This window comes from Fonsecaea multimorphosa (genome assembly GCF_000836435.1).
Source record: "Fonsecaea multimorphosa CBS 102226 unplaced genomic scaffold supercont1.43, whole genome shotgun sequence".
In the NCBI taxonomy this organism is placed as follows: domain Eukaryota; kingdom Fungi; phylum Ascomycota; class Eurotiomycetes; order Chaetothyriales; family Herpotrichiellaceae; genus Fonsecaea; species Fonsecaea multimorphosa.
In genome coordinates, this window is record NW_015971677.1 from 179,802 (window position 1) to 192,192 (window position 12,391).

The 12,391-nt window shown below is 52.4% G+C and overlaps 6 protein-coding genes across 6 annotated transcripts; 5 read left to right on the top strand and 1 right to left on the bottom strand.

Moving 5' to 3' along the window:
* Positions 1-122: 122 nt before the first annotated feature.
* Z520_11840 (uncharacterized protein) lies at positions 123-1,127 on the bottom strand (the record flags this gene model as incomplete). Its single annotated transcript, XM_016782328.1, has 1 exon — positions 123-1,127. The coding sequence occupies one exon, from the start codon at positions 1,125-1,127 to the stop codon at positions 123-125; it is 1,005 nt and encodes a 334-aa protein (XP_016626643.1).
* Positions 1,128-2,707: 1,580 nt separating this feature from the next.
* Z520_11841 (uncharacterized protein) lies at positions 2,708-4,379 on the top strand (the record flags this gene model as incomplete). The annotated part of the gene is made up of 4 exons (XM_016782329.1): positions 2,708-3,067; positions 3,118-3,607; positions 3,658-4,244; positions 4,296-4,379. The coding sequence occupies 4 exons, from the start codon at positions 2,708-2,710 to the stop codon at positions 4,377-4,379; spliced, it is 1,521 nt and encodes a 506-aa protein (XP_016626644.1).
* Positions 4,380-5,282: 903 nt separating this feature from the next.
* Z520_11842 (uncharacterized protein) lies at positions 5,283-6,296 on the top strand (the record flags this gene model as incomplete). The annotated part of the gene is made up of 2 exons (XM_016782330.1): positions 5,283-5,476; positions 5,546-6,296. 2 exons carry the CDS (start codon positions 5,283-5,285, stop codon positions 6,294-6,296), a joined length of 945 nt encoding a protein of 314 aa, XP_016626645.1.
* A 987-nt stretch (positions 6,297-7,283) lies between these two features.
* Z520_11843 (uncharacterized protein) lies at positions 7,284-9,473 on the top strand (the record flags this gene model as incomplete). The annotated part of the gene is made up of 1 exon (XM_016782331.1): positions 7,284-9,473. One exon carries the CDS (start codon positions 7,284-7,286, stop codon positions 9,471-9,473), a length of 2,190 nt encoding a protein of 729 aa, XP_016626646.1.
* A 385-nt stretch (positions 9,474-9,858) lies between these two features.
* On the top strand, positions 9,859-11,020 carry Z520_11844 (uncharacterized protein; the record flags this gene model as incomplete). Its single annotated transcript, XM_016782332.1, has 2 exons — positions 9,859-10,506; positions 10,574-11,020. The coding sequence occupies 2 exons, from the start codon at positions 9,859-9,861 to the stop codon at positions 11,018-11,020; spliced, it is 1,095 nt and encodes a 364-aa protein (XP_016626647.1).
* An 855-nt stretch (positions 11,021-11,875) lies between these two features.
* Positions 11,876-12,319, top strand: Z520_11845 (uncharacterized protein; the record flags this gene model as incomplete). The annotated part of the gene is made up of 1 exon (XM_016782333.1): positions 11,876-12,319. A coding segment is annotated over one exon (444 nt), but the record flags the coding sequence as incomplete, so codon positions are not given.
* Positions 12,320-12,391: the final 72 nt, after the last annotated feature.

The window sequence follows — 12,391 nt, forward strand, 5'->3', positions numbered from 1 at the left end:
GGGGATACGCAGAATATCTTTGGAGGCTTCAAATTCCCCCACTTCCTCAGGTCTCAACATTCGTGATCAAGTACGAAACTAGACGATAGTGTAGATGGGCAGGGCATGTCCAAGCACATCAGCTAAGCCCCTGACATAGCTGTAGTCCTGAAGAGCCCTCCTCGTGCTGCAGTTTTCGCTCTCCAAGTCATCTTCACAACATAATACTTGCGTCTTGGGAGATTTGCTTGCAGGGGTTGCTCTCTCATGAAATGGTAATCATCTCTGAGGTCTCGCACACCTTCCCAGGACGATTCCTCCAGCTGGCCCGTCCACTCGAGCACGAATTCCTCTCCCGCCAACGGAAATATCCAATGCTTAGCTCTTTCAGCAACAACCTGCAATTGCGACTTTTTCTTCTCATCAATCTCAAACTCCATGACCAGTTTTCTTAGCCCCCGAATTTTGCACACGGCGCCTCCCCAGGTCCGTTCACCCATGCGATCACGGATGTAAGCTAGGCTTGGCTCAAGTGGCTCAAAGAGCATCTCTTGATATGACGTTCGATGAGGACGCCATGGGCAGATGCCCAGACAGTCACTGGATCCAACGGGAGACTCCCACGACCACCAGTCAGCGTGGCGAAGCGTTAGATGAAGGCAGGATGTTCTGAAAGAGAACCGCCAGGCGTCGGTTACCAACAAGTCCTCCAAATAACACTGTTGGGTGAAGATGTGGACTGTTTGCACTGCACTTTTCTGGTCCTCTGTCAGGTTGACATACCAGTAAGTCCATCGAGCCGTGTTTCGGTTATTGCCGGGAATGAATTTCCAAGGACCATTGAACAGCCAGAATACATGCTCGTTGACCGAGATGGGCAAAAGTCTGGCTTCGCGATAGGTCCTTCTGCAGGTTAGTAGCAGGGAGCAATCGATCTTCTGATGATGGTGATAGCCTGGTCTGTAGTATTTCCTGTCGGCTCGGTACGGTTTGGCAGGATCATCGTAAGAAGTCAACGCAAGTTCGAAGATGGAGGCTCTGATCTCTGCAGGGAGGGTGAACAAGCGACTGCCTCTCTGGTCATTCTCCGTGGCGCCCTCCATCGAGTCATCAGTGGAGATGCACCTCGTACGAGGTACAGCATCCATCTTCATGCACCATGGACGCAGCGAACTCTCGGAATCAGAGCCGAGATTTCAACCTTCAGTGCGAACCAGGACTGGTTTGTTTCAGATCGAGACGGTGCGATGGGGAGCAGGAAGCAAGGAATCAGCGAGATACGCTGCGCACCTAGGTAGTATCGATCAGAGCTACTTTTTAGCTTCGGCGAAGGGTTGACTACCTACTAGGTAGGTATGGATTCGGGTGAGGGCCGATCGCAGACAGTCACGCCATAGGAATGGGAAGATGAGTGCCAGTTCTCAGTCAGATGAAGACATTATATACGAAGGTACCTTACATAGACACTGTCAGCCTTGAACTTGCAGCTTTTTGTCCCTGTCATCATGCTTATCCTGAAACACTGCTGCCTTGTCGGAGGGACGGGGACGAGAGGATCACCCTGCCACGCCCGCCGTAACTTTCGAGGTCCCACCTCGAGGTTTACCTGCTACAGTGGCGGCCACGCGAACAAAGGATTCGCAGGAAAATGAGTTTGTTTGGGCACGGCCGCATGGGGGGCCACTACCTAGAGGGCGAAATAAGCGCGACCATCCCCCAACGGGTGCCCGAGACACAGCACAGCGACCAACGCGGGGTCTGGGAAGTTCCCATGGTGCCACGGGTGCGGGTGTCCACTGTCCACCAGGTGCCTGAACTTGGATCACGGAACCTGGCCAGTGATGAAGCAAACGGCGCAGGCACCCTGGCTCCTTAGCGAGGCTAAAGGCCACCGCCAGACACCCACCCAGGCTACAGCTAGGCCACATTAGGCTTCACTCAACCTCACCGGGCACCCCTGGACACCTTTCACCCCGCCTGCTGCCCGCCAGACTCTCTCGCCGTCGGTGGTGTTGCGCCATTGCTCCCGCGTGGCCGCAGCAATTCGATCGCCGTCAACAATCCCCCTCTTGTTCTCCTGAATGCTGCATATCCGTCTTGAGACCTCAATCTAACGTGAGTTGATATCTCAGGAAACTCGACGGAGAAGGAGTGGCTTTGGGTTTGGTAGATAATATGGAGCGAACGCATGCGACAGACATGCTCTGTGCTTTTCCCACTCTACCAATTTTTTCTTTCTCTCCTTCAGACTTCAAGAACAGAAAGTGAGGGAAACCCTTTCCATTTCTATTCTGCCGCCATCTTCCATCAGTCTTTCTCACTCCTCTCTTGCCTTCAGTATTCTCTGACGCCAATTTCATTCGTGTCCCACTTGGCCGTTGCGCTTCGTGTTCATTCGCATCAGAGTCCTCGCTTCAGCCCTGATCTCGAATCTCCGGTCGCTTGCTGGCGACAAAGGCTTGTCACGCTCCTTCCTGCAATCAATTACAACCTCGTTCATTCCATCAAAGGTTTTCAGTGAGGGAAACAAAAGGCAGAAAATCGGACGGAGACCAACGTGCGAAGTGACTCCTCACTCAGCCCGTTTCATTGCATGGCCAAAGTCACGATTGTCCCTTGCAGCTGATTAGCAGGGTATCCGGCTATCGGTCACTAGGCTCTCCTGCATCTCCCCGCCTGCCGCGATAGGCCCGTCGCTACGTGTAACGTCGATAGGCCTTTCTCCGCCATGAAGGGAATTTTCAAGAGGAAAGATTCAAAATTACCACCCGATGCATCTACACTGGACAAAGCCCTTTTGCGCCCTGCTGTGACGGTTGAACGCCTCTCCAATTATTCACACAAGTCGCCAAAGCTGGTCAGTTCGAACTCATCCTCACCGTCACTAGGAGGTACCATGCCAGAAATCCCTATTCCTGAGGCCCCGGATCCAAGATCGAAACCGGCAGCCTACCTGCGAAGTATCCATGCTGTTCGAGAAAGGACAAGGCTGGTTCTCGAGGAGGCCAAAGTCAATGCTCTCAACCACTTTGATGTAGATTTGTCCAAGTTCAAGGACACCGCAGATTACGTGGTTGCCATTATCAAGGTACGATTGGGAAAAAATGTTGAATCAAGAAGGTATCTAATTGGGCGCAGCGTGATTTTCAGGGAGACTACGCCTCCATTCCACCTCATGGTCGCTGGCAACATTTTGAAGTCGGTGGCAGACCCCGGGTAACTCAGTTGTTACAATCGTGGCCAACCTCAATTGACAACCAGGAGAGAGCACGTCGGCTGATTGATCTGTTCCTGGTATCTGTACTCCTCGATGCTGGCGCTGGCACCAAGTGGTCGTACAAGTCCAAAGAGTCCGGCAAGGTCTACTCCAGGAGTGAAGGTCTGGCCGTGGCTAGCCTGGAAATGTTCAAAGCTGGAACTTTCAGCAGCGACCCCACTCAACCTCATCAAGTTGACGCCGCTGGCCTGAATAAAATGAATGTGGAGAGTCTGGCGAAAGGGATGCAAGTCTCGGACTCCAACCCTATGTCGGGGCTCGAGGGTCGGACTGGTCTACTCATTCGACTCGCCTCTGCTCTGCAGAACGTCGAGATTTTTGGCGTTGAAGGCCGACCTGGGAACATGATCGGTGAATCCAAGTATTTATATCTATTTCGAATCTCTGCTGACCGTACCCAGACTATCTTTTATCACATCCCACCACTCAAGCCGCCTCAGTTCCCGTCATTCCTCTACCCACTCTATGGAGCGTTCTCATGGACGGCCTGTCAGATATTTGGCCGGCAACTCGGACCACCATTCAAGGAGTCTCCCTCGGTGACGCCTGGCCCTGCCGGGCCATGCCCAGGTCTCCCCCTGCACAACTTTGGGAGACCATTGTTCCCTTCCACAAGCTCACACAGTGGCTGTGCTATTCCTTGATGGTTCCAATGACCAAGCTACTTAACGTTCATTTCGCCGGGGCTGAATTGATGACTGGCCTCCCTGAATACCGAAACGGTGGCTTGTTGGTCGACACAGGCCTGCTTACGCTCAAACCGGAGGACCAGCAGCGTGGGTTGAAGAACTACCATGAAATGGTCGGAGATGGCAATGCAATCGAAGTGGTTCCAACTTTCCCACCCAGCGACGACGTGATCGTGGAGTGGCGCGCCGTCACTGTTGGCTTTTTGGACGAACTCCTTGTCGCAGTCAATGCAGGTCTTGGCCTGCAGGGCATGGAACAATTGACTTTGGCCCAAATGCTTGAGGCAGGAACTTGGAAGGTGAGACGATTCAAAAGACGATTGACAGTTTGCGCTGACAAGGCTTGATAGGGTGGACGTGAAGTCGCACAGGTGTCCCGACCCATCACTGGAGGGCCTCCCATTGGCATCATTTCAGACGGCACCGTCTTCTGAATGACGTCTTCTTCTATGCTTATGTGGTTATGGGTTATGCGAATTTCGGAAGTCACGAAAGGAGTGGGTCAAGACTGAGAACAGAGATTACGAGACGACATGTGCGCTTGATCATACTGTGGTATTGCTTTCTTCGTTGTGGCGAGTTTACACTCTAATTCAATGCCGATCTGACGTCGGCGCTCTTGAGCTTTGCAAAGCTGGTTTGATGACCTCCCCTATTTTCATGAGGTGCAGCAGGGCAGAAAGCGCGCCCGACTTGGAGCGTTACATTCAAATTATGATTGTGGGTGCGTTGACTAGAAGCTATCCGGCCTGTATGCACTTCCTCTAATTGAAGAGGATGCTCTAAGACCCTTAGCGACTTTCCATGGCCCTAAAACATTTTGAGTTCAATGTTCGAGGGTCGCTTCACCTGTCAATGAGAGTTGCTAGGCAGCTTTTGCGCAAGGCTGGGTTTGCTGAGGACTGGATGGAAGACGGGGCGCAGTTTCTTTCAAGCGGGTAACCTATTGTCGACCGGCGGAGATGGCGATTTTAAGAGCAGTGATCGCATTCAACTGTTCCCCGCCCTCGCCTGTGCGGTTATGAAGAGTGTGACAACCAGAGTGTTCTGTGCGTTAGAAATGTCCTTGTGGAATAACGTGTGAGCGTGTGACCCTACATGTTCTCTGTTGGCACGTTCGCAGCCTTGCATACCCTAGGTACCTACCTACCTAGGTACCGGGGTGGTAGGCGTGGCAGGTGAGCCGCACTGGGGCTTCGTAGCTGTCTCCGCACCCGCAGCCTCCGACCGTCGAGCTAAATCCCCAGCTAAATATCCCCCCACCTACGAGGTACCTGTTTTCTTTTAGCACGGATATCAAAGGCCTATGTGATTTCTCTCAAAGACTTAGTAGCGACATGGATACGCGCAAGAGGAAGAAGAAGGTCCTCTTGATGGGCAAGAGTGGCTCGGGCAAATCGTCGATGCGCTCCATCATTTTCAGCAACTATGTCGCAAAGGACGTCCGCCGACTCGGCGCAACCATTGACGTGGAACACAGTCATGCGAAGTTCATGGGCAATCTGACGCTCAATCTGTGGGACTGTGGAGGGTATGGCATAGAACATGCTTGCATCTCAGGCGCCTTGTTCAAATGTGGCTAACGCGCCTGTGTACCTAGACAAGACGCATTCATGGACTCCTACCTGAACGCCCAGCGCGAAAACGTCTTCTCCGATGCCGAAGTTCTCATCTACGTCTTCGACATCGAGTCCCGAGCGGTAGATCAAGACCTCGAGACATATAGCCAGGTGATCAAGGCGTTGAAAGAATACAGTCCCAATGCCCACGTCTTCTGCTTGATTCACAAGATGGACCTCGTCCAGAGCGAACATCGCGAGAAAATATATGAAGAGAGATGTCGGTTGATCATCGCCCGGTCTGAGGGTCTCAGCTTGGAGACTTTCGCGAGCAGTATCTGGGATCAGACACTCTACAAGGCTTGGGCGGGCATCGTCCACAAGATGATTCCGAACCTGGTGGTGATAGAACGGTTCCTGACAGCGTTTGCGAAACAACTCAAGGCCGAAGAGATAGTCCTCTTCGAGAGGTCTACATTTCTGACTGTGACGAACGTTGTTACACAAAATGGCGAGGATAACCCCAACGTTGACCGACACGAGCGGATATCGAACATCATGAAGAGCTACAAGCACACAGCGGCACGAAACACCAGAACTACGGCGGCGAGCGCAGGGTTCTTGCTGTTTAAAGTCCAGACGCCTCGTTTCAACTGCTTCCTGGCCAGATTTACGGAGAACACGTACATCTTCGTTGTCATTCCTCCAGGAGAGGCTGCGTTCAACTGTGCGGTCTTGAACACGATGATGGCAAGGGACGCTTTTAGCAAGAAGACAGGTGTTGAAGGTTGAGGTGACTTCTGTTGGTCGTGCGGCTGGCCGTATGAAAGATCCCCGCCGGCCACTGTCCATTGCTAATTACTTATTGAGCGAACTGAATCGATCTCGACAATTGTACGAGGTCCTTCTCAGGATGGTTAGTCCCAGCACGACTCAGCAAAGTACGGGCGGCACCTAACAGATCGCGACGCGTACAACACATGTACCCATGGTTCGCAGCAACTTGCGGGCATCTGTACTGGGCGTGACAGGATCAAAATACGAAGGGGGGTTAGCCTGAGGTAGCCTGAGGCCGGGTAATCTCTGTGTACGACGGGTTGGACCAGATCCCTTGATTTCGTCCGAAGCTCCGAGGGATGAAAACTGGGCACCGTCCTCGCCTTGTTTCTGTATAGTTAACTGGCGATTCTATCGAGGGCATGAATTTTTAACTGTATGGCTTCCCCAGCAAGGGAAATGTCGATGGGGTGAGCCGGTCTCTATCGTTGCTGGGGAATGGGGAAGCTGCTTGGGAATGGTCCTGCATTGAGGTAAGGCCGGTCATGACAGGTCGCAGGACATGAGTCGCCTGAACTTATGGGACTGTTGGGTGGGATGCCATCAAATGGATGGCTTATCTCTTGTGCCGTGGTGTTCAGTGTTCAGACAAGCTGGATAGCAGCAATCCCTGAAGGGATCGTGGCATGGAGCCTACCTACCTAGGTACATAGGTACATACCTGGGTATGATATATCTTGCTGTGTGTCTGGATTCTGGATGGAGAGCGAGAGGTCGGAACATCCAGTGGCCGGCCTGCCAAGCAATTCAAAAGCCGAGTTTCCGGGCTTGCAATTTTCTTTCGACCTCATCCTCACTTTTCCCGCCTCGCCGCCTCCACCTTCGTACTTCACGTACGACCTGTGGACATCCTTCAACGATCCCGTACAAACATTCTTCGGTCGATCGGGGGCCGCAACAGTAGTACGAAAGCCATGTGAAGGGACATCTGGAACCGCAATCATGCCCAAAGAACGCCAGACATGCACCGAGTGCTCTATGCGCCGGCAAAAATGTGACCGCAATCTTCCCTGTGGTCGCTGCGTCAAGAGAGGCGATGCTGCAAAATGCACGCGTGAATGGCCCGAAGGCGGCTACGATCCAAAAATCCACCGGATCTATCCTCGATCATCCACAGGAGCAGATGGCAGTCCCACAGCTACCGATACGTCTCCCCAGGCCATCAATACCAACCACAGCAACCCGCCAGAGGCTGTCGTTCACCCTTCTCTCCGAACTCCCCAATCTGTGACTTCCGGGCCTAGTCCGCGCGAACACCCCTCGGTCTATCCAAGCAACCTTGGAGCTGCGCCAACCAATGGCCCAGTTACTGACGTTGACAATGCCGCCTCCGTGCTGGAGTTCCTGACCTGGGGCCGAAGCAAGCTATCGGATTATGATATGAAAGCGTTGGATCTCCTCAAGGAACCTCACCAATCTGGCACAGCCGCACTTCCCAAGGATACGGGGCCAGACTGGGATGTTTCAAATGGTCTCGGCGGGACTGGTGCCGCCCAAGTGTCGTTTCTACAACTGCTCCTACCCAGTCGTAAGCAGGTATTCCAGTTGGTAGAGTACCATGTCAGCTCGATCTTATGGTATCATGGGTGCTTCCACGGTCCAACATTTTATGAAGAGCTCAAAGAGGTCTACAAAGGCCCCAGTGGACTGCAAGTCAGAAACATGGATCTCAGATGGACGGCCTTACTCTTTGCTGTTATGGCAGCAAGTATGACTTGTGCCAATGAGCAGCTGGCCTTGAGCTGGGGGTTCAAGAAGAACGAAAGAGCGAAGCTGACAAGGCAGTGGTACAAGGCTACGGTAACGTGCCTCAATCTTGCGGACTACATGTGGCGACATCACGTCTACTCAGTCGAAGCCATCACCACACTTACTATGTCTGCCCATATTCTAGGGTTCAGTAACACCCAGAGCACCTTGCTGGGAGCTGCCGTCAAGATCGCCCAGGGTCTTGGTTTGCAACGACTAGGGCCAGAAGATGATGGGAACAATGGTGCTGGGCCTTCCACTTTATCGAACCTTGCCTTACGAGAAAAGATCATCAAACGTGAAACGGGAAGGAGGCTCTGGCAACAGTTGTGTATCCAGGATTGGTTTTCAATCCCTTTCTCGGAAATGTACTCTATCCAAAGGATGCATTTCACGTCGCTAAAACCCATGAACTGCGATGACACTACAATGCTACCGCTACCCGATGATGTCCCAAGTATGACAAGTTTCCCCAATTTCCTTGGGGAGATCGCAAGCTTGATGCCGCAGATACATGACGCAATCATCTCTTCCAACACCTTGTACACCAAATACGAGCAGGTTCTGGAGTACGACGCACAAATGCGAGCCATGGCGACCGATGGACTCCCTCGGTTCTTCTCCATGAGAGAGCCAATCCAACCGGAATGGCCGGCCTTTATCCCCTGGGCGCGACGAAGCTTGACAATTTGTTTTGCTCACAAGATCATCATGATTCACCGCGCGTTTCTGGGACGCAGCTTCACGGAGCAAGCTTTCGACTTCACACGTCGAACATGCATGGCAGCTGCGAAGACAATATTGAAAGAGGCGAGACAAGCGTATGATGAGGAAGGGCCCATGCTCTGGATTGACCAAGCTTTCATGGTCGCCGCAGGAATCACACTGGCTCTGGACATTTTTCACCGGAGAACCAACGATCCAGAGTACGAGGAACACCGGAAATTGGTAGAGAATACTATCACAATGCTGGGCAAATTCGAACACAGCATGATTGCGATGCGCGGCATTCGGTTGCTGTCGTCCTTGCTTGCTGAGCAGGCTCGGTTGACGGCCGACCAAACCCTGGAAAATTATCGAAAGCGCGCCCATGACAGTATGGGCGGAGATCGCAATCAACCCAAGCGACAGAAGTTCAACGTGCCAAAGTTTGTGGAATCGTTTGTCGGAAACGACTCGTTTACACATTCGCTGAGGTCCGCAAATCGAGGTACCGAACCCTCGATGGATCTGTATGAACCGACGGAATTGAAAACGCCCGGGTCGCAGGAGCCCGTCATCACGTCCGACTTAGGGTACGAGACGTTTGAGCAGCTCTTTCCCCCTCACACCGGGATCAGTAACAATTTTCTCTTTGAGGATCTCCTAAACTTCGATATCTGAATGGCGAGTGGTTCGGCGCTCGTAAGGCTGTGCGAAGGGTCGACCGGCCTATCAGCAACGTACGATTATCGAAGCGCCGTGATTGGACGATAAAAGGCGGGGGAGGTCCGACAGCCTTATCAATTGTACATGCCCGAACTCGATGGACATCAACGCTGCGAGTGACGAGCAACAAGATTCTACCAGGTACATGGTTTGGAGTCTATATAAAGATCAGGCGAACTTCGTTGGGCGAATCTCTCTTCTCAATCCCTCCATCGACCAAGAAACCGCCCAGCAACAGCACCAAAGCGAAGCACTTTGATCAATTCTGTTCTCATTTCGATTTCCTTCTGCCAAATCAACACAGTCTCCCCGGACAAATAGTTTTTGACATCATATCGAGATGGGCGCCGAAAAAACAAAATACTTGGACCGTACCATTCCCACCATATCACTCGCCAACTTTGAATCACGCATTGATGAAATCACCTCCGAACTAGTTTCCGCCGCCGAGAACGTCGGATTCTTCTCTGTCATCGACCACGGCATCACTCCCGAGGAGATTGACGAGATATTCGCTCAGTCAGCTCGTTTCTTTTCTCTCCCAGACGACACCAAAGCGAAAGTCCCCTTCTCCTCTGCAAACAATGCCGGGTGGGAGAAGAATGCGCAAGTCCGGCCTTCCACCGGCGCTGCAGATAGAAAGGAGTCTTACCAGATGCAATTTGGCAGAAATATGGAGGGCAAGTGGCTCGATGACTCCGCTTTGCCGGGCTTCAAAGAGTCCGCCCTGAAATTTATGTGGAAGGCCCAAGGGGTTTCGGAGAAATTGATGACTTGTTTCGCCCGAGGATTGGGGTTCGAGGATGATTACTTTATCAAGGCTCATGACGTGAAGAGACCTGAGAGTCAGACAGTGGCGAGACTGTTGCATTACTTTGAAACCCCTAGGGAAAATGCAAACGGGGAGATCTTTCATCGTGCGGGGGCACATACCGACTGGGATCTGGTGACACTCTTGTTCCAGAAGGAGGGGCAGAGTGGTCTCGAGGTGCGTTTATATAATGTCTTTTCCTGTCAGTGGACTGGAATTTCTTGTCTAACCCTCTATTTTGCAGATCTGTCCTGGCCGAGAAGCATCCACAAACTTCGCCCACGGAGACACTTGGACAAAAGTGGCACCGTGTCAAGATGCCATCATCTGCAATATTGGCGATCTTCTGATGTCCTGGTCCGACGACCGGTTCAAATCGACTTTCCACCGCGTCAAGGCCCCCAGTGAACCCGATGACTTCTACGGCGAACGATACAGCATCGCCTTTTTCAATCAACCGTGTAGAGATGCCAAAATCCAGGGTCCGCTCAAGAAATACCCCATGGTGACGGGAGAGGAATTCACACGCAACGCAATGCGGAGAAATTTCGAGGCGCTGGAGAAGAAGAGACTCGAAAAGGAAAAGCTGGAGAAGGAGATGGAGGAGGCCAGAAAGCTGGTGGAGCGGGAGGGTATCAGGGGCGCGAGTGTCGAGAGTGGCGGTAAAGTCGTTGCTGAGGTTGGTGCCTGAGTGTCGGTTGTAGGGCCGGGATAGGGCGACCGGGCGGCCTAATCACGCCTTTGCCTTTCCTTTCTGTGGATGTTGAGGATTTGTTATGACGCGGGTCGCGATGATGGACAAGAGAAGCGTTTAACTGAAGTACTTCATTCTCCGTATCTCTCAAAAGTTCCTTTCAACCAGCGATACGAAAGACAACGTAATGTAAACCCTGATGAAGACAATTTTTCCCAGAGTAGCGATTGTTCAATGAGAGTGGTATAGAGGTCCACTGCATTGGATCGAAGCTCTCCCACAAAAGGATAGAGACGTCGTTTCTTGAGTGCGTAATTCTCATTGCGCAGATCCGACAGCAGGTACACACCTAGCCAGGTACTCGGCATACATGCACCCCCAACCTCTTCGCAATGAACTTGCATAAGTGCCCTGCCTAGTTAGTAAGAATCCTCCGTCTGTCTGATCTAAGAAGTCCGCGAACCGTCGTGGGTCGTGGTGACATCGACGTGGTGATCCTTAGCATTCCACTTTGGGACCGTCCACCAGCGAGGCGGCCACTCGAGATAATCCCGGACCTTTTACACTTTTGTAATTATATAAACCACTTCCCGGATCAACAAACGAGTAGGATTGTGTCCCTTTGTGATCGAAGCAAGCCCTCGAGGTTCTCTGCCTAGACTCAGTGCGCCCAAACTTGTCTTCAAAAAGTTAAAGACCAGTTAATCAAATCAATCAAACCATGTCCTTCCCTCCCGTCCGTCGAATTGTAACCGGTAGCCCCTCCACGTCCCCCATTTCCCACGCCCTGCTATTGCCCATACTCCCCGAACAAAAAACCTATACATCCATACCACACACATATAAATCTGCATGGATATTACAATTACTAACACAAAAAAAAAAGGCCACGACCCCCGTACAGGCAGGTCCATAATCGAATCCGACGCCCCCCTCGTGCCCGCCAACCCCTTGGACCCGACCGGCACCCCGCCACCCGTGGACAGCATCATCCCGGGCTTCACCAACGTGTTCCGCACCCGGGGCAATCCCGCGACCAACGCGCAGGGCCCCTGGGAGGACGTGCACGGCCGCAAGATCGGCCTGGTCGACCCGAGCGGCGGCGTGTGCTGCCGCGTCGTGGATTTCCCGGCTGTGCCGACGCCCGAGACCGTCGACGAGGTGAACATCATGCACCGCACGCAGAGCGTCGATTTCGGCGTCGTCCTGAGCGGGGAGATTGCCTTGGTGTTGGATGATGGGTCCCGGACCGTCTTGAGGCAGGGGGATGTGTGTGTCCAGAGGGGCACGAATCATGTGAGTTTAAGTTTCTTTTTAAAGTTCACATTATCATATCATGTCATCGCTTCGCGTCCCTTTTTTTTTTTT